This window comes from Malus domestica, chromosome 01, assembly GCF_042453785.1.
Source record: "Malus domestica chromosome 01, GDT2T_hap1".
Classification (NCBI taxonomy): domain Eukaryota; kingdom Viridiplantae; phylum Streptophyta; class Magnoliopsida; order Rosales; family Rosaceae; genus Malus; species Malus domestica.
Genome location: NC_091661.1, coordinates 18,749,046 through 18,774,560, shown reverse-complemented (window position 1 = coordinate 18,774,560; position 25,515 = coordinate 18,749,046). Strand labels below are relative to the sequence as shown.

Sequence of the window (25,515 nt, the reverse complement as noted above, 5' to 3'; positions counted from 1 at the left end):
ATTTATATGACAATCATACTTCAATAATAGCCATAGGTTATATGGAACAACCCACCTATTATCGATTTCTACTTCAATGTTTCGAAAGCAACATATCTACCATCATTGCGCCTCATGTACACTGGGTAACAATCATTTCCTTGCACTGTGACTTTAGAAAACTACTTAGGAAAGATTTTTTTTACAGCTTCCATTTTTCATACATGGAGAGTTTGGATTAAAAGCCTTACACGGTCCATGGATCATATGTTTCAGGACAATATAGTATAACTTAGGTTCTTCTTCTTTGTATAGAATTTCATCTATCACAATGCGATCATAGTCATCAGGTGTGTTTAACTTGTTTGACTCTTCAAGAATAATAAGCATGTAACAATGTGGCAGACCTATTTTTTGAAATTCAATTACATGCACATAAGCAATTGTTTTACCAAGAACTCCAGTGTTGTAATTATCTTTCTTCAGATGTTCGTATTTGGATCTGAAAATTCTAGTTAGCAAGTATGGCCTATCTTGTGGTGTTTGGCAATGAAATAATTCACTTGTTATCTCCTCCCATGATGGATTACACGTCATAGTTAGAAATATATCTGGCTTTCCATACTTTTGAACCAATGCCATGGCATCTTGATAATGTTGATGCATATCACGAGGGCTTCCACCAAAAGATGAGGGGAGTATTGTTGTTCATCCCACATTTCCTATTTGTTGTTAAAGATGACATCTCAAATACATTTTTATAAAAATTCTTTAGGAATGTAAACTAATAGAAATTAACTTGGAAAGTGTGGATTTGGTACATACCAACATGAAATTCACCCGATGCAAGTGAGTCTTGCAATCCTTGATATAACTTTGCTCTAATATTTTGTTGATTGTTTTGCAGTCACCTAAGTCTATGTGCCTCAATCTTGACATAATTGTCAACTATATATTGTTGCAATAATTGACCACCATGTAATATCAATGACGAACCTGTTTGGCGAATCTGTATTTATCACATAATGTATGGTTATTTGTTACTATATCTTACAAATATTTTAAACTGTATAAACAAATTTAAAAAGAGAAAAGCTATATAAAAAAAGGATATTGAAGTGGAATTACCTGTAACATGTATGCATAAAAGTCTCTACATGTACATGATGTTCCATTTTCATTGTGGCTATTTATGTCCCACCCATAACTCCCATGAGGAAGTAATAAAGGATATTGAAGTGGGTCATAATACCCAGCAACATCTTGAACATAAGTTGTCCGCTAGTAGTTTGAACAGCAATATCTCTTCCTTTAATTGCATCACCGTCGGCACCATCTATGAAAACAACCACAACTTGTGATATAGTTGGAAGACTATATTGGTGATGAGTTGACGGTTGCTCGCTGATTATAAGCTTGCAAGTATTCAAATCTTGACGATATGAAATGTGGCGAAACATATGCACAAATGGATTGTACTGATCTAAGACATGCTTTATTTTCTCTACAACTTGTCTGTTCAGGCCATTGTTTTCCAGTATGTAGTTGTCAATTTCATGCTCAGTATCGTATATATAAATCTATAAAAACTTTGGTCTGGTTCCTGCAGTAGGTAAAATGCTTCCAATTTGGTGGTAGATTGAACCTTGTGCTCTAAATGTGCACACTCCACTTCTAGCATTTGCAAATTGTTCATCAACATTTACGCCCATTGAAGTAAAAGAGAAGACGTGATTGTAAGTTCGAATATATTGTCTGAAATGCATGCCTTGTGATGTTTCATCTGAGAATAACTGAAGAAGTTTGATAAGTGCTGGTATGAGGGGCAAGTTAGTCTTTCCATTCAAGCAACTTAACTTCTTAGACTCAAGATGAAAGAGTTTTGCTGCACAGTGCCAACATGTTTATGGTGGCGGTAATTGAACCTTTTGAAACCCATGAGATTCACTAAAATTCTGTGCACAATTCTATTGTGCATTTGTGGCATTTCTTTGTTGGACATGGCTATTATGAGATCGAGCTGATTATCCATGTTCATATACAGGTTGTCTCATCTCAAGTGATTCTCCATTTTCATATACATATTGGCTCATTTGAGGTCATCGGCTTGATTCTCCACGTACATAAACAAGCTGCCTCATTTGAGGTCCTCGGCTTGAATCTCCATGTTCATAAACAGACCGCCTTACATTATTAGATGATGTAGCAGTTTGTGTCGACATTGTGGCTGATTCAGTTGTCATTTTTGGAGGTGATAATTAAAACGACGGCGTGCTAGATGTTGTTGTCATTGCTCTGAACTCATTGCTTGCATTCTGATTCGGTAATTGTTGCGTTGCCTAGCACGTATTTCACCAAGGTCTGTAGATGTTGGACTCATTGCATTGACTTGCAATTATAATGCTATATCCATGAAAGTGATTGAAAAATAAGTTATTAAAATTGAAAATACAGTAAACAAAAATGAGAAAATACAACTAAGATTGACAAACATAGTAACAAAAATAACCATGTCCCTTTTTTTTCCAATGAGTTTGTCACTTGCCTTGTCTTTAGTTACAAAGAAAACCCCAATTGGTTTCTGTATTCAATGTGAAACAACACATCACAAAACCAGGAATGAAGAAACATAGTACGTGCATGATGACCTACCTTCTTTAAAGCTAATTGAATGACTACAAAATTTATTTCTTTGTAATTCTCTTAGTACTCCGTCGGTGAACTTCCTCCTACACTCCTTTGCAATTGTTGCAAATATGTAATTGGTAAGTTAAACAATTGAAAGGATGCTTTCTCTCAATGAAACTAATAAAACTGAAGATCCAATTCCAAAAGCTATTAAGAGAATTAAAATTAAACCTGGGCTCAGCAATTTGGAAGGAGGCCATTGAGATTGAGTGATGATGATGATTACTCTGAACAACCTTGGTGCTACCATAGGAAGGAGAGGCCCCCATAACCAACGGAAGCGGCTGACTTATGGCGATCAACAACAGCAGAAGCAGGGGTGGGAACAGTAATGAATTCTTTTAAATCAAAACGAATTGGGCATCTAAAATGGTAAAAGTATGAACAAAATTTTGAAGTTTCTTCAACACGTGGGAGTTTGAGGTAAGTGAAATCATGATGCTTGCGGTTGAGGAGAACGTGGGAGGGAAGAGGTGGGCAGTTGAAGAGGGTTTTGGCGAGAGAGCTGCAAAGAGAAGTCCATGAGAGTTGATGAGAGAGAATCAGGAACAAAGGGAGCTTGAGGAGTGTGGGAGGGTGGTTTTTGGATGTTTTGGCGAGAGTGCTGCAGAGAAGTCAGTAGTGGTGAGGAGAGAGAGAAACAGGAACGAAGAGAAATTTTAAATAAAATATGTTAGCATTACATGGCTGTGATGCTCAACTAAAAAACAGTAAAATTTGCAATCATGTAATTACTAAATTGCCTATATTTTTAATTTCTGCTCAATTTTAATGTGGAGGTTAAAGTGGTAATTTCATTTACTTTTGGTTGACCAAGATGGAATAGGCAGAGTGTACAATCAGGAAGTTGGGAAAAGTTTTCAGGGTTTTGGGTGTAAATACCAATTTCTAAGCCCTATCCAAAAATACGAGAAAAAAAACTTAGGAGTCCAGTAAGCCCATGGTAACCAAAATAGTCCATTCTTGTCCTCCTCCTCTTCTTCTTCTTCAAACCCCTTCTTGTCTGTGGGGGGCTCCAAAAGCAAATTCTGGGTGCTTCAGGCAGAGACTGCAGCATCACGCCCAAAAGGTTTGAACTTTGTTATGCGATTCAGAAGCAAATTCTTAGTGTTTAATCAAGTTTCAAATTTTGATTAGGGACTGTGTTTATAAAGCGCATGAACCGGTTATATGAACTCCTTTCGGTTTTGGCAGGAAAGAAAAGGATCAATTAGTTAAAAGAGAAGCCAAGCTTGATGTGTATTCAACAATTAGCTTTAGTATCCTATGTTCAACAGGTCTGTATTGGGAAATGCCAAAAACGAAATCGGCACATATTTGCCACTCAATACACAGATCTTCAATATACATATATATTTTTGGTTTGGAATGGGCTCAAGGATTCATGTGTCTTCCCTTCTTTTTCATATGTTTCCCAGGAAAGAAACAGTAATTTTGCAGGACTTTTTCACCAAAATGGTTAGGGTTTACTGATTTAGTATTGAGAAACCACATGATGCAATGAATTGTGAAACCTTCAAATTTCTTTCTTGTTTTCTTCGATTAAGTTTAAATTTTCACTTTGTATTGGTTGATCCACTTTCTTTTGAGTTGAACTTTGTTTTCCATTTTTTATTAGTGTTGGTTGATTTCCATGTATGAACTTATAATTTTTTCTCTATTTTCTGGAGGTTTTTTGGTTAATTTATAAAGTGAACTTTGTTTTCCAGCAGCAGCCATAAAACGAGGAATTCAGAGCTACCTCTCAAATCCTTAGTTCGGCCATTCGGCTCCAATAAGCTCAAGTAGCGGCAATTGACCTAGGCCTTGGAACTGTACTTTGTTCTACTTGCTTTGGTTGCCTGCATTTCTTTTCTTGTGTCTACATGGCGGATTCGGGTGAAAATAAAGAGCCTGGAGAAGGTATTTTTTGTTCTTGATGAGTTTTGTTTATATGCTTACGTTGCATATGCTATGTACACTATTCATAGTTTTTTTGCATTTACAGTTTGCAACTTCTTCCGGAAGCCATCAAGGAGGCAGAACATTAGAAAGCGAAGGACTGATGAAGATGAGGAGGAGGACGATTCAAAGTCTGGGACATCCTTATCAAACCAAAGAAAGGCCCAAAAGTCTGATGGCAAGCTGTTTTTTTCTACCGGACCCTCCAAGAGCTCTGTATCTGATGACAGAGCAGTCTTTGAGTTTGAGTCTTCAAAAGAAATCCAAGTTGAAAATGATAGCAGAGCAACAGCGACTATGGAGACTGAGACTGAGTTCTCCAGAGATGCACGAGCAGTTCGCGAGAGAGTTCTCAAGCAGGCAGAGGAGGCTTTGAAGGGAAAGGGCAAAACTACTGGCAATGAAAAGTTGTATAAAGGGATCCATGGATATACTGATTACAAGGCTGGGTTCCGAAGAGAGCTAACAGTGGCCAGTGAGAAAGCAGGAGGTGCACATGGGCCTCTCAGGGCTTCTGCTCACATCAGGACATCCACGAGATTTGATTATCAGCCAGACATCTGTAAGGATTACAAAGAGACTGGTTACTGTGGGTATGGAGATTCCTGCAAGTTTATGCACGATCGTGGGGACTACAAGTCAGGCTGGCAGATGGAAAAAGAGTGGGATGAAGCAGAAAAAGCAAGGAAGAGAAAACTAGCTATGGGTGAGGATGATGTCGACGAGACTGAGGAAGATGACGACGACGAAGATGATGCTGGGTTGCCCTTTGCATGTTTCATCTGCAGGCAGCCTTTTGTTGATCCTGTAGTAACTAAGTGCAATCATTACTTCTGTGAGCATTGTGCACTAAAGGTGACCTCTCTTTCTTAACGTGTCCATCTGCATTCTCATTGTTGCAGTAACTTTACGACATTCAGTTATGGTTTTTGATTTATGAATCAAGTGTATCAAGTATAACAGGCTCTTTCTGTTTCCATGTGTTTCTTTCAAGTATTTTCTAACCATATGCTTTTCATTCACAGCATCATTCGAAGAACAAGAAATGCTTTGTCTGCGACAAGCCTACACTTGGCATATTCAACACAGCTCATGAGATACGGAAAAGAATGGCTGCAGAGGGTAAATAGCTGCTACTACTTATTGCCTTCTTTGCTTTGAAGTCATGTGGCAGCATTAGTTCTTCGCCTCTACCTCCTTTGGTTAAGTGTTGAAGTGAGAGTTCACTTTTCATTGTATGATAAAATTTAGAAATGCATAACAATTGTGGCAAAGCTGGTGGAAAACTTTATTACTCGCCTTTGCTTATCGGAATTAATAGTCAGCTTTATTTGATTTGGTGGTTGTGTCGGAATTCATGCTTGTGCTTACTTACTCCTCCTTGTTTAGTATTAAAGAAAATTACAATTCTGTACTCCCAGTTGTAGTACCCTTTTAAATGACTCTTCACAGGGACTGGAAAATTTACATTTTATTCAGGGTGAGTCAAGGATGAGTTCATAGATACAGAGACGGTTAGGATGTAAGAGATGTACACGAAACAGAGAGAACGAACTAAGTCCTCTACTTATTTTCTTATGAACATCCTCTATATGCATGTCGAAACCCCCACACACAAAACAATGATTTTAAACTCCTGTGAGTATCTCCTTGGTTACCAACCCGCTGCTCTCCAGATTACTTTCATGGTTCCAGGAGTGTGGAGATGGTGAAGTAAGTAGCGGCCACAATAGATTCCTTTCTTTTCTCACTTTCCGAACAGCTGTCCTTGTGTATTTCCTTAGGACTTGATTCACAGCCTTTAGATAGTTGCTTGAGTCATGGTCTCGTAGAATTGTACCGTCTGAACCATAAGCTGTAGGATCACTTAGGGTTTCTAGTGGATGGGGAGAGTTCAAGAAAGTCGTAAGGACACTTGAAGAGAATCCACGTTGGGTCTTGTCCAAAGCATAGAGGGCACTCCCCGGAGGAAGTAGAGGGTGTGGAGGAGATTCATTCTCATCAGGTTGGAGAATGATTAGTTTGCCCATCGGAGAATATAATATTTTCTGCATAGAAGAAACACACACAATAAGAAATGAATTAGAAAACTTGCCCTAAGTAAAAGTTCAGTAGATAAGTTATCGATATCAAGTTCTAGGTTTTCGTATAACATTTTACTGCATAGCTAAAGCCTTCTGAGCACGAATAATATTCTCTGAGGTTAAAGTGGTAAGTTGCAGATGAGTTTAAAGCCGTAACCCATAATTTGTGACGGTATATGATTTAATGATGGTGATACTTACATTTTTTATTAGACAAGGGTGTGACCGAAATGAATTTAAACGCTTGAGAAGTGTGGCCACATAGTTAGGGTAGTTGCAGGAGAAGGCTCTAGGGACGATATCTCTATGCATCATCACGGAATGGATTTGACCCTCGTCCACTCCCAGTCTGTCGAGTACTTTCTGGCCTCCACAGAACACAAATGGCGAGCCAAATGTGACAACTGGCCGAAGAGTAGAGGGTTTTACACACTTCCTACTCAGCAGCATCAAGTGGACCAAGAGAGAAAGGCTTCCTCCAAGAGAGTGGCCTGTAAACTGAAGCTTCGCTCGCTCACCGTGTCTATTCAAGTGTTCAGTTATTTCTGGAATAAATCGCTCGTACATTCCCTTCGCTGCTTCGTAGATTCCTCTGTGAACAAGCACAGCTGTCCCCTGTACAAGAATATGAAGATGTTATGACTAATAATTTTCCTTCCTTCTGAGACAGTAGTAAGGGTGTTATCTGCATCTATGCTTACCTCGAATTTGGTAGGTTCGAAGAACAGGTTTGCCTGCCAGGATGCAAGGGAGTCGGAACCCTGCAGGTAAGAACAATTCGCATGTCAAAGCATTTACAAATATGTTCTTCGGTATCTCTTTCTTTCAGAAATCAGAATGATTTTGCCACATGAAATCTGTCTATTTAATCCCACATTTGGATTTGAAAGACTGTTGGAGAGCTATTATCAAACACAGATCCAGAGGAATGAAGGGGTAAAAGTTTACCTGAATCACGAAACATCGAGTATACGTACTGGCATCATCACAGACAAACCATTCACAAGGTGAGGACTGGAGTGACCGAAGGTCCTTTGCTGTTTCTTGTTTCTCCTTTTCCCCTGCTGCAACCACTGCTGTCATTGTTGACGCTGCCATGGAAACTGCCACCTCTGGCTTATAGCTTCGAGGTGAGTACCCTCCTTCCTCTCGTGAATTGTCGCCATCACCCTCCTGCTGCGATTTGGGCCCAAGTGATAGGCTGTCCTGATTGCGTGACCGCACATAAGATGCAGCTGAGGCAGCAATATTATAAGCAACAGCAGGACGGCATGGACGCTTCTGCCCAGCTTCTACAGCTTTCTCCGAACTGGATTCACTAGCTACTTCGGCAGCTACAGGTACACAATTAGAGTCGTCATCTAGTTTTGCTTTGATTTCATCTTCGGCCTTCTTCTCTAGTGAAGTTGTTACTAATCGTAGGCCATAATATCTCTTTATATAATTTTCCTGCAAATGAATTAGAAGTACGAATTTATTTATCGTGCTTGAAATATCGAAACTCGGTTCGTGCGTTATGCTGAACAAACACATACCTTGATTTGTGGCATCGCATAGGCCAAGTTGCACAAGAAGGATAGCTTGGAAAGCAGCTTGGTATCAGACCATGGAACTCGAACCAAAAACCTCCGGAAAATTTCAGGACTGGTTTCTCCCCCATCGTCTTCTGCAGTATAATCCACCGCACAACCACCCTCATCTCTGCCACATTCACAATCACCATTTTCACCCGCTTCACAGACGCTGTCTTCATCCGCATCGTCCTTTTTCTGCCTATCCCTCCATTTACTTCTGATTTCCACTAGTCTCTCCACCCAATTGGCTCTTTTGCTCTCCTCCTCACTGGCGCTCTCCCCAGACGTCTCCTTACTCATGTCCTTCGCCTTTATGCTCCTATGATTACTCGTGTCCGGATCAAACGAGAATGATCTCACCGAGTTTGGGAGAATGGAACTCGAAAACTGAAACGAGAAAATCCCCGAACGGCTGTTCTTTAGTTTTGGTTCTGTTGCAGCAGCGTGGATACGACTGCTGCGGTAACAAAGATGGTTGTCCGAATAAGACCTCCGCATAGTAGCACGACGGTAAAGGTCTTGGTTGGAGTTTGACCGGCGGAGACCGTTGTGCTCTTTGAAAACGTCTACCGTCGTGCCGGAAGCCGGAGAGGTAGGAATAACTAGTGAACTGCATCTGCATGGCATGATTGCACCAAAAACGCAAGTAATGAAAGATTTTTCCTGGAAAATATTCAAACTTCGTGTTAGCCAACAATGTGCAACTCTATCGCATAAGAAGCTTTGAGGGTTCAGAACTCATAATTTTTTTTATTTTTGGCCGAGTTCTTGAAAGCAAATCTGCTTATGGTAATGGACTTTTATAATCACACACTAATCAGCTCAAACTCCTCGTTAACAACGGATACACTGCGGAATTACGTTTTTGTGCACAAGGCTAATTACCAGTATTCGAATAATGCATTTTATGGTAAGGGTTTTGAAGTCATTTGACTTGCTAATTAGACAAAATGTAGCTTTAATCCTGACAAAAAAGACAGTGAAATTCAAGGAACATAATAAATCCATAAATTGTATACGTTTAGCATCTTAACTATGATGTTATTGTAAACATCGAACGCAGCATATGTATTATAAGTTGGATCAGATAAGCATATAATTAAGGTACAAACCACATGCCTAGGGACAATAATATCGGGGAAAAACCATGCAACTTTTTGTGCCTAAAATGAGATTGCATTGGAGCAAATAACGCCCGGTAACGTCTTGTAAAACAATTTTTGAAGAAGTGTTTTATAAAAACGAAAACGACAATTTTTTCTTTCTTTCTATGATTTGAGAATACAATAGTTTAATTTGAGAATGATTGTTGAAAAAAAAAAACATAGAAAACTCGTATGGCACTATAATAACTAAAATGTCAAAATAAATATAAATTCGTGTATGGTAGCAATGGTGCGGTGGTGGTAACAATGATGGTTGGAGTGGTGGTAGTAGTGAGGGTAATAGGGTGGAGATGGCAGAGGTGGTGGTGGCCATGGTGAGGGTAATGAGGTGAAGATGTGGTGATGGTGGTGGAGGGTCGTGCTGGTGGTCGCAACAATAAGATGATGGAGGTGGTGACGGCCATGGTGGCGGGAATGATGGTGGTGGATCATCTAGTGGTGGTGGTGGTGGCAGCATAGGTGCATGTGGTGGTGGCCATGGTGAGACAGCGACGACAGTGTTGGTTGTGGAAATTGTGAGACAGTGAAGGTGGTGGTAGCCATGGTGGCAAGGGTGATGACGGTGTAGGATATGGTGGTGGGAGGTGGCAGTGCCAAAGATGGTGGTGGTGGTGGTGATGATGGTGAGACGGTGTACAATGTTGTGGTCGTGTGGCTACAGTGATGGTGACATACATGATTTTATCTTTTATGAAATAATTTTTTTAAATGTGTGTGTGTGTGTGTGTATTCTTTTCTATTATTTTGAAAAATGTTCTTGAAAAATAGAGAAACATCAATTTGATTGTGTGTGTGTGTGTATTCTTTTCTCTTATTTTGAAAATTGTTCTTGAAAAATAGAGAAACATCAATTTGATGGTCTACAAAATTTAAGCTAAATATTATTTTCTGCATTTTTCGTTTTCTGAATTTATTTTTGGAAAACAATTTGTCAAACACATTTTTCACTTGTTTTTGTATCTACAAAACGAAAAATTATTTCAGAAAATGTTAACGAACGAGCATCTTGACGATCATAAATTCGAAGTTCCGTGAATATGTTACAAAGCATCTTGAGGATCAACTCCTCCTCATCCATTGAGGAGCCAATTCCTTTTAAAATTCAGTCTTTAACATGCCCAAAAATTTAGATTCTGATTAAAATTCCCTATAAAACACTAATTTCGAGATTACATTTATTTTCAAATTTTCCTATAAAACGCTAACTTCAAGATTCAAAATAGTCAAATAGGTTTTATTACTATTATTTTTATAGTTCTTGCCACGACATAAACAGTTTGTTTTGTTCAAATCCAAAAAATTTAAAGTTTGTTTGGCAACCATTGCGTTTTTTTTTTTTTTTTTTTTTATGTTTGAAATACGATGGAATATATGAGACAAAAAAAAAAGATGAAGAGACGAGAGAGAGAGAGGAATAAAAGTAACGAAGAAAAAAAAAACAAAATATCAAAAGTAAAAAAAAAAAAAAACCACTTTTTGCGTTTTCATTGTCTTTTATTGTACATGCTTTCTTCTATAACTCTCTTACCATTCTTCATCTGCTCTTCTTCATTCTTAATTTATCCTAATTCCTCGTTTATCCTATATATATATATTTTTTAGCTGACTCTAGCTAGCAAAAAAATATAACAAAAAAATGAAATGAACGAACTTTTACTTTCTCATTTCTTAAGCCCCTCAAAACCAACAAAACCATTGTACATCTAGCAAGTTCTGCAAATCTCACGTGTCCTCACTTTATCGAGATGAAACCAAAGCATAACAACCATGACAACCATGATGTCTGTCTTTGTAGTTTGTACTTGGAACCAAAAACGGTTTTTGGTACTTTTGATTTCAATGGTTTTACCTTGGCTTACCCGATTGACAAGATTATCACCAAACCCTAGCTTTAAACCATCCGCCATGCTCTGATCCGTTTAGGAATCGCACCTAAATTATTTTTCTAATCACTTTTCCCCTTAACATCTTCAGCCAAAACAAACTTGTAAATCTTTGTTTTGCGTTTGGAATTCTAGGACATATCTTCTAACTACTTTTCTTCTCTAGATATTATCGTAATTAATTAGTTAATTAACAGAAGCTTAGAGCAGACAGTGTTATTAAAAACAAGCTCAAAGACTCAAAACTCTAATTAGTTAATAAATCACAAAATACTAGAACTATAGCTAAAGTCATCATAATCTTTCTCAGATTAATCAACGATCGATGTGAGACAAACGACTTGACACTAACTAAAATGATGTCTTCACAAAACAAGAGTTTTTGGTCTTAACAAACATCTGATCATCTCAAATATAACGATTTTTCAAAGATATGTTTCTGGTTTAAACAAAAACGAACAGAAGTAGCCAATTTAACAAGAAGTCAAGAAAAATGAAAAACGTCACTCTTCGAAAAGACATTACAGAATCGAAGATAAAGTGGCCCCGTTAAAACCTTGCCGGAAAAAATCCTACCCGAGGAAAATCCAAACAAAGAAAACGAAGGTACCGAACACTCTTTATGTAATAAAAAGAAAGGGTTCCCAAAAGTCTTTATGTACTAAAAGAAAAAGCGTTATTTCCCTTTTTTTTTTGTTCTTCTCCTTGAAAAATGTGGGGAGGAATGAAGCCAATGCACTTATAATTAACAAAATGTAGAAGAACCCAGAAAAGATTAGAGATTATTTACCTCAAACAATTAACCCTAGCCTTCAAATGTCCTCCATAGCATCCACATTGTGAGGAAGATAGAGGACTGAAAGAAGCTCTAACAATGGAAGAGGATCGCCATATGTTTTCAGCCAGCCAACTGGAAATACCTGAAATTTTTCTGCAGTGAAGAAATGCAGTAGTGTATATCAGAACGGAATCTGGACTGGGACAATATTATAAATAATCGGGTATTTGGGACTAAATTTGTTTATGTTGCCTTTGAATTTGAATGTGGACTCGTTCTTCCTTGTGGGTTCTTAATGTTTCTGCAGAGAGAGAGGGAGTAAGATCTGGCTTTTACTATAATTGGAGGTTCTGGTTTTAATGTGTTTAGGGGGTTACAGAAACAGCCATGAAGAATCTGTTCACGTGGAATTGTGGAATTCAGGAGCTGACACCTTCGAACCAACTTTTTTATGGTCCAAAATACCCTTGTTTCTTTTTGTTTTTTCATGTTCGTTCATGCTCCCTCTAAGAGTTGGGGTTTCTTCTAGAACTTTTTTCTCAATAAGTTTTACTTCTAAACACAGTAGCGAAGCTATGGTTTTTTTTTTTTTGGGTCAAACGATAAATTTGTTAAATTAAATTTTAGATTAGTTAACAGACGGAGTTCAAACCATCGTCATGGTACAAAGATAACACTTATTTCTACCACTGTGATAAATGACCATTTGAAAAAAAAAACTGGTCGGTTCGGATCACCTCAATGGCTCGGCTTTCACTAATCTTGTTGAACGTTCAGTTTTGACCACAGTATTTAATATCTTAAAATATTTGATATAATGCATTTAAGAAATATCCGAGTTAAAGGAAAAGATTAAGGAACCGCTTGATAATCATTTCGTCTTTTGTTTTTAATTTTTGGTTTTTATCTTTTTGAAATCTAAAAATTGAAATCTTATTTGGTACCTACTTTTAATTTTCAATTCTTTTGTTTTTTGAAAGTTAAAAATTAAAAATAATTACCAAACAAGATTTCACATTTTTTTTTAAAGTGAAAATAAAAAACGAAATAGCCCCAAAGAAATTAGGCATGTTAATTGAAGGTCGTGAGGTTTGAAGCTTATCGTACTTCCATTGTGACAAAGTTATGGCTCCGTCTTATCTAAACAAATGCATTTTTAAATCTACACTAATGCAAAGCCCCTACAAAATGCACATAAGTTATAATCAATTTCTTGTCTCTTTTATACGAAAAGTCTAAAATGTGATCAGAAAATATGAAACAAACTATGACATTGTCTACCATATTTTTCTGTTTTTTTTAAAAAAAACAAAAATTGTGAAAGCCAAGAAAACAAGAACAATGTGTTTAGTAATTAGGGGTATTTTTGTCAATTTAGACCCATAGATTCCTTTTTCACCTGGGAGTTGGGAGAAGTGAATCCGGATCCTCTTTGTGAAGATCCCGGGTATCAGTAAATTGTATTCATTTATCGTACATCATGCGGTCAGTTTTCGTTAGGTATTGTTTGTGTTCAATTTTAAATAAAATTTAAAATGATTTTTGACCGCATGATGTACGATGAACAGACACGATTCATAGATCCCTGGAATCCTCACAAAGAGGATCCGGATTCGGGAGAAGCATTGTGACTATAAGAAGATGGTAAGTTACTCATTTTCATAAAAAAAGAAATGTTAAGCAGACTTTGAGATTTTTTACGAACTCTGTCACCTTAGACCATCTTCAAAGAAGATGTCAAATTGTTAAATTTAAAACATCAAATTTAAATTTGATGGCTGACTTGACAATTTAACATATTGTTAATATTTTCCTTCCACTCGGTATGTCAAAATTTATTGTTGCATTTATGTTTTTTGTGAACAAAAATAATAAAAGTTGGGTTGTTATTGGTTTAAAAAAATAAAAAATAAAAACTTAAATATGCTAACATTTAAGACAGGGCAAGTGTAATGCCCTTAGAAATAGCAAAAATCAAATTTGAAGGTAGCTTCAAATCTGACATGTCTTTGTCCATGTCAGCTTAGTCTTATTTTCCATGTCATATTTGACATCTCGGTTGGAGTAAATAGTACGTCATTTGTTACCGTCATACGTCGATGTGGCATTTTTGACATCTCCTTTGGAGATGGTCTTATGTGACATATTAATTTTTTTTTTAAATTTTATTCTCCACCCAATATGTTAAATTAAATTATTATTTATTAAATTATTTACTTTTAATAATTGTAACTAGCATATGGGCACATACAAAATATAAGATGGTAGAAAATACATAGGTTTCACTTTTAAAAGAACCTCTTGATAGGTTTTGTCCCAGCTCCCACGTACAAACAAACCGTTGAGGAACAATGTATGTCGCAGGGACAACTGTGCGGCTGCATGCAGCACCCTGTCCCGGTAGCTTACACATTTCGTCCACCCGTTGGTATACTCTGCTTCACCCTGTTTCCCCTCCAAATTCCAGTGGCGCGTCGTGTGGACACTCCATATATTTTTCCATCCTTGTAAAGCCCACCGAGGTTTAACAGAAGCCCATTTCACCACCAAAACAAAGTCGGTTTTACCTGTTTTGGGCCTCAATATTTGGACTTGAGCCCATTTTGTTGGGTTCTACTTGGGCTCTAACTTCTTGCCAGACACAAGATTGTGTTGGATAGGGATCCATTCGGGAAGCCATTCTTTGATCAAGAAATTTGTGGACTATATTTGGGTATCGTGGGAAATTCACTCAACCTACTCTCTAGTCCTTTTTGTCGTTCAAGCGTTGTTAAACTATAGAAATGAAAATTCGAACTTGGATTCAGAAGAAAAATTACGTTATTTTAAGTCAACTTGATCCTGTCCAATTTTTAAACTACGAGTGTTGGATAATTGCTCAGGTGGTGTACTGTGTTGTGGTTGGTAGTTGACTCACGGGCACAGATGTCGATGCCACTTATTGTGCAAGTTATGAATTCAAGGTAGAGAGGTTGCTTGATTCACGGTTCACCGATTTTCCTCTAGACTACCGTTGAGTATAAAGTTTTAACTTCGCACATACAGATAAATTGAGGTGTTTTCATATAAGTTATAAGTATCTTGATATACTTAAAAAGTTTGTTTACGTACCGTACATGCAATAAAGTTGGATTAAGGTACTTGTAATCCAACAATTTGCTTTGGGATAATATATATATTAGAGAGCGTTATTCTTGCTCATCGATCAGTTCACTATCTGACTAGAGTGTTCCAAAGTATTAAGAACTATAAGAGTAACGCTAACTTACTAGAATTGGATAAATGAATATGCATGTTTCCACTAGGAAAGTAGGGTGAATTTATGAGTTGAGTTGAGGGACCATAATTATATAAATAGTTATTCCAACATAACTTATTTTGACAAAATTTTGACGAAATTGATGAAAATGACTATAGCTACACATTTTGATAAGTTGATGGACCAATGGTAATGAATTTTTAATTGAGGGACCATTGCTCCAATTTGATTAAAATTGAGGGACCATTGCTACAATTTACTCTTATGAGTTAGGCAACTATGTGTCCTTCCTCGCTGGTGATGGTCCTCTCTCTTGATAGAATACCTTATCAGGGCCGGCCCAGGCCCAGTGCAAGCAGGGCAACCGTCCGGGGCCCAAAATTATTGGGGGCACCAAAATTATTAGGGTGATATATTTATATGTTTTAATAAGATTATAAATTTATAAAACTTGGTTCAATGACATAGAAATTTAAGTAGAAGAGGTGGTTTGGTCATTTGAAAATAATGAGTGGTCTTGAGTTCAAAACACCACATGTGCTTATTTACTTTCTAATTTTTACAAATTTCTTTTCATAAGAGTATAAATTTATAAAATTTGGTTAAAGGATCAAGAAGTTTAATTAGAAGCAATGGTTTTTGTTGTTTAAAATTAACAAGAGGTCCTAAGTTCGAAACGCTATGTGCATGTTTATTTTTTTCAATTTTTACAAATTTTGTTTGGTTGTTAATTTATTTTTTGTTTGGTTGTTAATTTATTTTTAGTTACTAGCTAGTAGCTATGTGGGTTGTTATTTTTAAATATTCGTTTCAATTCAAGTCTAATCTTCAACAATGAGTAATACGTAGACCAAATTTTTAGCGCAAATTTGTAAATTATATAACGTGTTATCAAAATATTTAATTTAATGCCCATTCATTACTAATACATATCAATTAAAGACTCGAAAACATCATTATTTTTTTAGTCCCATATTGACAAGGTTAGTAAATAAGAAAAAACACCTCATGATTTATACAAAAACACTTTCAAAGTTCAAATGGAAAACAAAATTCATCATCTATCTACTTATAAGCCCAGAGTTGTTTGGTTTTCTTCTCTCAATACAAAATAAATTAGTCTTTTTGTGTTTCTAAATTATTGAGTTTGAAGTGCTTTTCTAAGTATAATTTTATCAATGTCTTACGTGTTAAAATAAATAATTTTCTTATATGAAGTTAGGGCAATTTTTTTAGCGTCGCCCCAGGCCTCAAAAATCTCTGGACCGGCCCTGTACCTTATCCTTTAGTTTTTTAATTTTTGAAGGGGGTGTTTCCTCTTCTCTCCTCATTTTTTTGGTATGCTTTTGGTGATGTTTGCCTCTTCTTTCTAGGTTCTTTGATGCTTTTTGTGTGATTAGGTAACACTTTTCTCCCCGTTGTGGGACTGGGAGTCGTAGTGTGACCTCTGCTTGTATTTCTCTTTGCTTCAATATATTAATATCTTTCATACAAAAAAAAAAATTCTTTTTTTTTTCATCACTTAATACTATGGTTTAGTGGTATTCCTCTTTATTTAGGTTCGATTCTCGCCAAAGACGAGTTTGAACCATATTATTGGCTAAACTCACCTCCTCTCCTCTAGTGTAGTTAATAAGCATGCCAATTCAACGCACATATAATATCCCAAGTTAGCTTGAATATCTCCTCGAATTGTATTTAATATTTCCTTCTTCTTTTTATATACGAAGGAGGGTCAAAGAAACAAGGTGGGATGTGGAAACGTCGATACAAACAAGATGAAGAGATTGCGAGATGCTTTTGGTTTGATCTTCAGATTCTAATGCATATTCTTCTACTTTTGGTGGTGTTTTAATTTACGTAATTCAAAACCACACCCCCCGCCCCCACCCCCACAAAACCTTATCCACTACTAGCATGCATGCAGTGACTAGCCAACAAATTAACAACAGCCAAAAGTAGCAAGAAAGAACCAACTCTCTCAAAAATATCCGATGTCCTTTGAAAGCAAGGCTATTAATATGTACCTGAAACTGTGAAAACTACTCTTTGAAGAGAAAAACGGAAACTTTTACCAAAAAAAAAAAAAAGAGAAAAACGGAAAGGAAAAAAAGGAAGAAGAAAAGCTTTCTCTTCCAGAAATTAGGGTTTGGTATTTTGTGGTAGTGTGACTATGTGCGTATATAATAATTGACAGCAACTTTGCATGCGACCCAACCCTAACACGACACATCGGTCCTTACATGCACGCCTTGACGTTACGTTCACCTTTGGACATATTTATTAATTTAGTTATATATTCCTTTGGGACATGGATGCTTTCCGGATCCAATTGTCCTAATCCTAAGGATCCATCAATTCGAACCATTGAAATTTGATCTAACGGCTATAAATAAGGTTTTACTTTAAAAGTTATAATAATTTTAACCGTTAAATCAAATTTCAACAGCCCAAATTGATGGATCCCTAGGATTAGGACAATTGGATCCGGAGAGGATCCATGTCCATTCCTTTGAAGTTAGGTTAGGTTAAATGGAGTGGTGGTGGTCCAAATACTGTAGGATTATTTGTTGTATTTATTTCAGATTAACTTCATGAAACTTATCATTACTTTCCATTTTCTACAACTTTGTGTCCCTTCATGAAACTTATCATTATTTAGTTCAGTTCTCTGCTATTGTCTCCTTCGCTTTTTGTTCATTAACCAATACCCTAAAGCGACGCTGAATATCTGATATTATCAAGAGGTTTATCCAAAACGTAGACTGTATATATATCTGCTAACAAGTCTCTATTCTCTATACAAGTCAAAGAACGAACAAAAACCATAGGATTTTTCAAGATTAATGACCAAGCTATTAATTAAAGTTCCAATTCAAACTTTCAAAGAAGTTCCGTTGCCGTCTCAATTAATGTCAAGGAAATGAAGTACCAGAAAATACCATTTGTATGACGAAGTTTTGCCCAACAAACGACAGGTCGTTGGGTAAATAATCTTTACACAATAACGTTTTGGTTTCTTCAGAAGCTTTTGCCCGACGAAAGTTACTCGACAGTACTTTTGCTAGGCAAAGCTTCAGTCATCTGGTAAAGTTTCCACGCCAAGGAAAAACCTTAGTGCGTATAGTGGCAACCTTTACGTAATGAACCATCTAGGTTTTGTCATGTAAAGGTACAATTTAGGGTTTAAAATTTTTATTTCCTCAGGCAAAGAATATTATTTCGTCGCACAAAGGTACAATTTAGGGTTTAGGGGTTTATAGTTTTTATTTCGTCAGGCAAAAGTGAGACATGGTTGGTATATTTAATTTGTTTGATGATTTTCGCAGTTTGCATAATTAATTTCAATAATCCAACCATTAAACTTGTTTGTACATACTTCAAGATCGCATATGCCAAAAAACACCAAAAGTAAACTTTTGAAATTAGGTAATGGGATGAAATCTTTCGATGGTTAGAAATGAAAAATCACGATTTAACAGTCATTTTAGTTTTGATTTTGATGATTTTTTATAACTACACTACTCGACCCTAGAAAAATACAATGTCCAAACATGATCACCAATTTAAATATTTACCCTAATAGATACCACAAAATCTTAATTTCTACTTAATAAAAGTATAGAATAAACTCTAAGTGTTTGTTAAGTCTATTGTTTTGATGGGATACGCACTCTACGAAACTATTTTCAACGATTAAACCGTCAAACTTGGTTGTATATACTCTGAGATTGCATAAGCAAAAAATCATCAAAAATCACCAAAAACAAACATTCGAGGATTAGGTAATGGAAAGAAATCATTCGACACATAGAAACGAAAAATCACGATTTAAAGGTCATTTTAGCTCAAATTTTGAATTTTTTTCATAGCTACACTCATCGACCCTTGAAGAACACAATGAACGAACCCGATCATCAATTTAGAATATTTACACTACTGGATACTGCAAAATTTTACATTCTACTTAATAGAAGTATATAATAAATTTTAAGTGTTTGCTGAATTTATTTTTTTGATGTGATACGCATTCTATGAAACTATTTTCAACTATATAATTGTCAAACTTGTTTGTATATACTCCAAGATCGCATATGCTAAAAATCACCAATGAAAACGTTAGGAGATTTGGTAACAGGACGGTTACAAACGTGTCATCACGATTTAACGGCTATATGACCTTTAATTTTGATGATTGTTGGAACCAAATTCACGCACTGCTGCAACAAGTGGAGATGCAGAATAGAGTAACCTATAAAAAAACAAACAACCGTAAGCAACCAAAGACTGGATTATGCCGGTCAAAGGCTCTTTAACGGTCAAGTCAGTAAGCAATATTATGAGACTCAAGCAAATTGGCAAGTGTGCTATAATTACGTTACCAGATATGAATCCTAGAATGGTGTATGTATATCAGTTGAGATAGAGACCCTTTAGGATATGGAATTCGTGTTAAATTGGAAGAATCTCGTAGGATATCTATGAGTAGATGTTGCATCCTCTTACCAGTATGATTACTTGCGTCCCATGCCAATTCTTAGATTGTAAGGATTCCAAGAATATAGGAAACCTGGTTGATTCCTTATTGGATCAGGTTTCCTTATCTTATGAAACAAACATGGTCAATCTCAGCGAAGTCATCAGACTTCATCTACTGCTCCGAAATAGAATGATGGTGACATCACTGCTTTGTTTGTGTAGTCCTGCTAAGGAAGTTGTGGAGTCCATAACCGAACTTATGAAGTACTTGTATTCGGTGCCGCCTTACTCCAACCCTGGAATATGTGTCTAAAAGAGCTTGTTGCCCTTGATGATAGATAGTTATCCAAAGACCATGCCTTTCGGAGTAGGGTTGCAAATTTGGCTAAATTCCTATACAGTACGTCTTATGATGGCAAGACCTTCTTCGAGCTTCATCGCTGCAGGTTAAATTTTGAAACTTTCAATCTTCCCTACATTGCGTTAAGATTTTTGTTTGTTTTATGTAATTTGATTCGTGTGTATCTGTGATTTTGAAATTGGCTAAATTTGATTTCTTGATTCAAATAATGAAACCTAACCTATAAGAATGTCATTAGTTACTTCCACGTCAAAATAATAATTACAATTTAGTGGTTGGATTTTGACCGTACTGAAAAACACATGATAATCCTACTCAAGACACCAACTTCCATCCATTCAATTCAATGTGAATTATTTGTATTTTGGATTTTTGGGTTGTAAGAGGGGATGAGATAAAGAATGGAATAAAGTGAAGAAAGAAAGGTATAAATGTTATCATCTAACTAGCTTAAACCCATGTGGCATGCTTTACTGACTTATCCATAATTTTTATAAATATTTCATTGATTATGTCCTTAAAAATAGTTATTGATATATGCTAATTAGTAAAGATTTGATTGACCTTTGACTAAAGATTCTAATATTATATTGGTTGACATCACTTTTAAAAAGTAAAAAATTGAAGGGGTAAAAAAAGTAGGGAGTTTTAATGAAACACTCCATGTACTGTTCAGTTTTAACGAAAAATCATATTTTTACCTTTTCATAGTACTATTCACAACACCTTTATTTTTCATTTTTCATTAAAACTAAAGTTTTTTTTTGAATTTTTTGTTAGTTTTCCTAAAAAAGTATGGCTCAAGAAGAAATAGGCTTTTACAACAATTGATCCTTGTGCTTTTAATTAGACATAATTTGTTTCCTAAATTTCAAATTGATGAATGTCATTCATATTTTGTTGACCACATCGATGAGTTCTTTTGTAACCATCCGTCCCGAAATTTATGAACTGTAAGGGTAATTTTGTAATTTCACTATGGTTGGGGTTAGATATTTTGAAATCTTTGCTTTTTGGGTCTTAATTAGTGTGCCTTGTGGGGCCCACTCCTTTTGATTTTTGTCCCCCTAGCCCAACCATTATTCTCTTATTTCTCCTTTCTTCCTCCTGTGTATAACTCTCGGACCTTTCTCTCATCTCTCCCTCTGTTGAATCTTTCTCTTATTCACTTTCCTTCCCTCCCCGAGAACCACCACCACTACTCGCCATTCTGGCGAGCATCGTCACAAACCACCACCACCTTAAAATCTTCCCAGTCACGATCTCGAACCAGGCTATGACTGTTGCACTCCAATAATGACCGAGGCACCGTTCATCGTCTCCCTCGACGTGTCACGACAGAAGGTAAGGGTCTAAACCCTTTGCATCGTCTTTCCCTCATCTTATGTTGAAGGTTAACCCATTTGTACGTATTTTGGGCGTTGAAACTACGAAGAAACTACTCGGGGACATTTTCCCATTTTTTCGGCGAGAACCCGAAGCTTGCAGGTCGTTTTTGGGCCACCACACGACTTTAAATTGGTACGAATCTCTTCCTCTCTCTCTAAGCTTCATTTCCATAGCTTGTACGTCGAAAATGGTGTAGAAATGAGCTCGAACGGAGCTCGGGAAACCTTGCCCAGATTCCGACCAAACCCACGGTCTGAAACCGGGTTGACCCGACCTGAAACCAACATCAGATCCGAAACCAGCCCAAAACTTTCAGGCCCAAACCTAGAAACTGGGCCCAACTCCTTAACATGGGCCTAACCCATTACTCAGGCCCAACCTTGCAACCCAAAACCCATAACTGAACCAGATCCAACCCGACCCAACTGGATCCCAGTTTCCAGCCAGCGCGTGGCCATCTATCTTGGCCGGCGCATGGAGCACAAGTGCATCTGCATGAGGTAATGTGACAGCGGCGCCGACGACTCTTCTGGCCAACTTTTTGGCAACTCAACTCGGCGCGTGGCGACGCATGGGGGCACCCGAGGTCCCCTCTTAGGTTTTTTCAACGTCTTGAATCCGTTTATGACGTTCGTTTTCCCAAATTCAATCGTTATAGTATAGTTTTGTTAATTGGTCCCTTTATGTGCTTATGTGCGTTCGTTAGTGGTGTTTTTGTCTTCTTTTGTTTGCACGGCTCTTCGACAATGGAGTAAAGTGAGTGGATCCCTTCCAAAATGCTTATTTTTATTGCTACAAATGCATACATGAAAAACATGATTTTATGACTACGTTTTATGAATTGTTTATGAGTAAATTGGATTTACACTTTATGAAATATCATGCTTTACTGGACTTATATTTACTGAGATATTTATGAATATGATTTAACATATGATGTTTGAGCTATTAAGCTCCGTTGAGGTATATACATATATTTTGGAAATATTATGTTTATGATTTTCTATGCTTATATATATGCCTACGGGCGAATGATATTTTGATATGGCTTCGGTTGGGTGATGTAGGGGCCTACGGGCAAATGATATATATACATGGCTTCGGTCAAGTGATGTAGGGGCCTACAGGCGAATGATATCTATATATGGCTTCGATCGGATGATGTAGGGGCCTACGGGCAAATGAAGATTTATATATGCCTACGGGTGCGTGGTGATGCCTATGGCCACGTGATGAAGGGCCTTCGGGCGAATGCAGAATTATATATACATATATGCCTTTGGGCAAATGAAGATTTATATATACATATGCCTTTATGATGCTACTATGCACACTATATATGATATATGTTTTACGAAAGTTTTATGGCATGCTAGGGTTTTCAGAAAACCTACTACATATTATGCTATTGAGTTTTCATAAACTTTGGGGGTTAGTACGTTGATGAATAACTGTTTTAGTATTATTATATATATAAACTTGGTCCACTCATGTTTTGTTTTGCGCCCCCTCAAGACTTAGAATCGAGGTGTACAATCCCGGCGTCAAGGCACTCCCACATCCACATCTTCGAGTCCTCTCGGTGTAGGACCCACTCCCTTGTCTGTACATCTTTATATCATTCCTTTTACAATGTTCTGGATTAGTTGTATGTTCTAAACACGTTCCCCAATTGCATATTCATTATAGTTAAATTTACGAGTTTTATTTATGTTTGTTCTTTCTTCATAGTTCTCATGCATGTTAGTATAGCTTTGCCACATTCAAGTGTCGGCCAACACGTGCCTACCCTGATATTTGGAGGATATCAGAGTCGGGCGTGTCACTTTCATAGTTCGATTCCATCAAAATTATTTTTAAAAACTCGTGCATGCCTATATTCAATTCTCTTCCCTCAAGATAGTTTGTCATTAATTCTCCATCTCTTAAGATAAATGTACCGTTGTATCAAAATAAATTATTTATTAAGAACAAGTAATTGGTTAAATACATTTGAAAAAGAAAAGAGATTTAAAAAATGATGGCCAAAAGCAGTGTACCTCCCCATCTTTTGGTTGGGTCTGGAGTCACTTTACCTACTCTGAGAAAAAATGAAGAAGAAATAAAAATACATGTTGGGGACATTTACCAAGACTTTCACAGTGACCATCCTAGTCTATGAATAAATTTTGTTAGGAAGTACGAAGTATCTTTATGGCTTTTTAATATAAATTTTGTGAAATTGCTTTCTTGAAGAGAAACAAAGATTGGGTCGAATCTGAGTGACCGAGTCCACTAGTTGTGACAAAGACCTCAAAAGAAAGAAAGGAAAAAACATTATTATTAACACCTCATTATTATAGGATACGTATTCAGAGGTGCGCTGTATTCAGACCAATCTACTATGCGATCATATTCACACGTACGTGAGACTTTTCTAATTCAATCCTATCTATTAAAACTAGCACAATTTAATTGTCTTTAGTGTCGTATGCAAACGGTCATATATAAGTAAGATAATCTCCCAAAAATAGACCCGCCTTAAGACTTTTGTGTTTAAGAAATTGGACTATCATTTTTTTTAAGAAAATTAATGAAAAAGACTTGAAAATTTTGAGTTTTAACGATAAAGACAAAATAAAGGGTAAAGTAAATAGTACCATGATTGACTTTTTAGTATAAAAATATAATTTTTTGTTAAAATGAACAGTACCCAAAACTTTTCATTAAAGTTCTCTATTTTTTTCTTTAGTTTGCAGTATCATTGAGATTCACTGTATATGCTCAAGCAGCGCAACTGTTCTAGTTCTAAATATATATATATATATATATATATATATATATATATATATATATATATATATATATATGTATGCACACAACACGTGAAGACTTACCAAACCTTCTCTTTTTCTTGCATGTAACGTAAAGTGCACTGTGCAAGTTGGCGGGTTGATAAGTCCCTCAAACCCTATCCACGATACATTCAATTTGGATTCCTACCGTTCGAGAAATTGAAACTTCAATTCTCCTCTTAGAGAAAAATATGTATTTAACTTTGAAAGAGTTTTCAAGTTTTAGTTCCTAAATGTAGAAAGAAAAACGTCACTAAACAAAATCTAGCTTGTGAGTCCTCTTACAAGCTTATACCTTTGGATTTATACATTGAGCACACAAAGTGACAAAACAAAACTGTCCAGGAATACAAATGAGTATTGTTTTATATGAAGTTATAATTAAAGGGTTAGAATAAGGGGACACAGTTTTTTGACACACATTTTGTAGCGCCCACTTCGTAATGTATTATAACGATCTTAAATGTCTATATTTCAGTACACAACACTTTGTAGCACCCACTTCATAAGGGGTGTCAAAAAATGTTGTGGATGCAAATTTCTTCCTCCTTGATCTTGGACAATTTTGCACCTACAAAACAATTAACACTTTAGGTTAAGGCCAAGAGCCTCACGCGCCCACGATGAATGGGGGGGGCTTTGGCCGAAGAACCTCCGATGCCAAAGTTAGAATTTAGAGAGAATGAGTGTTTAGAGAATTTTAGGATTTTTGCCAAAGTGTTGGAATTGATTTTTTGGTGAGAATAGGTGCCTATTTATAGAGTTAGGAGGTGGCTAGGGTTTTTAGGTTTAATTTAGGTTTAATTAGCCAATTTATTATGATTAATTGGCTAATTTAAACATAAAGGAATGTTTTGATGGTTATGGGTTTAATTGGCTAGCTAATTAGTGTAATTAAAAAGGGAAAATGGTAGAAAAGGTAGAGAATATGATAGGCTCTTTTTGGATGGGAATGGCCGGCCCTTGGTGTGATTTTGGGGTGATTTGGTGATGTAATTAGCCTTTAATATATTGATTATATTAATTGGTTGAGGATGTTATGGAATGTTTGAAATAAATGGCTAATTGAATAAGGAAAAAATGAGGTAAAAACATATATG

The 25,515-nt window shown here is 36.5% G+C and overlaps 2 protein-coding genes across 5 annotated transcripts; one reads left to right on the top strand and one right to left on the bottom strand.

Annotated features, from left to right (window-relative positions):
- The first annotated feature begins 3,527 nt into the window (after positions 1 to 3,527).
- LOC103426328 (zinc finger CCCH domain-containing protein 1) lies at positions 3,528 to 5,943 on the top strand. Of its 4 annotated transcripts, none has more exons than XM_029099316.2 (5): positions 3,531 to 3,736; positions 3,862 to 3,944; positions 4,380 to 4,569; positions 4,655 to 5,463; positions 5,634 to 5,943. In XM_029099316.2, exons 3-5 carry the CDS (start codon positions 4,533 to 4,535, stop codon positions 5,736 to 5,738), a joined length of 951 nt encoding a protein of 316 aa, XP_028955149.1. In that variant the 5' UTR covers positions 3,531 to 3,736; positions 3,862 to 3,944; positions 4,380 to 4,532; the 3' UTR covers positions 5,739 to 5,943. The 4 variants fall into 4 exon arrangements, with proteins under 4 accessions (XP_008362642.2, XP_028955149.1, XP_028955150.1 ...); XM_029099317.2 differs by having other exon boundaries at positions 4,377 to 4,569; XM_008364420.4 differs by lacking the exon at positions 3,862 to 3,944 and having other exon boundaries at positions 3,528 to 3,736.
- A 1,427-nt stretch (positions 5,944 to 7,370) lies between these two features.
- LOC103426336 (phospholipase A1 PLIP1, chloroplastic-like) lies at positions 7,371 to 14,506 on the bottom strand. The gene is made up of 4 exons (XM_070827006.1): positions 14,433 to 14,506; positions 9,152 to 9,230; positions 8,228 to 8,929; positions 7,371 to 8,141 (listed from the first exon to the last, which is right to left on the bottom strand). Exons 1-4 carry the CDS (start codon positions 14,504 to 14,506, stop codon positions 7,554 to 7,556), a joined length of 1,443 nt encoding a protein of 480 aa, XP_070683107.1. The 3' UTR covers positions 7,371 to 7,553.
- Between the last annotated feature and the right edge of the window lie 11,009 nt (positions 14,507 to 25,515).

Bases quoted from the DNA above. Each gene is read 5' to 3' on its own strand.
- LOC103426328 (XM_008364420.4), top strand. From the start codon at position 4,533: ATGGCGGATTCGGGTGAAAATAAAGAGCCTGGAGAAG. The intron at 4,570-4,654 runs GTATTTTTTGTT...TTGCATTTACAG, and splicing joins AAATAAAGAGCCTGGAGAAG to TTTGCAACTTCTTCCGGAAG. The intron at 5,464-5,633 runs GTGACCTCTCTT...TTTCATTCACAG, and splicing joins GTGAGCATTGTGCACTAAAG to CATCATTCGAAGAACAAGAA.
- LOC103426336 (XM_070827006.1), bottom strand. From the start codon at position 14,506: ATGTGTAAGCTACCGGGACAGGGTGCTGCATGCAGCCGCACAGTTGTC. The intron at 8,930-9,151 runs GTAATTAGCCTT...AATATTTTCCAG, and splicing joins AATGCATTATTCGAATACTG to GAAAAATCTTTCATTACTTG. The intron at 8,142-8,227 runs GTATGTGTTTGT...ATTCATTTGCAG, and splicing joins ATGCGATGCCACAAATCAAG to GAAAATTATATAAAGAGATA.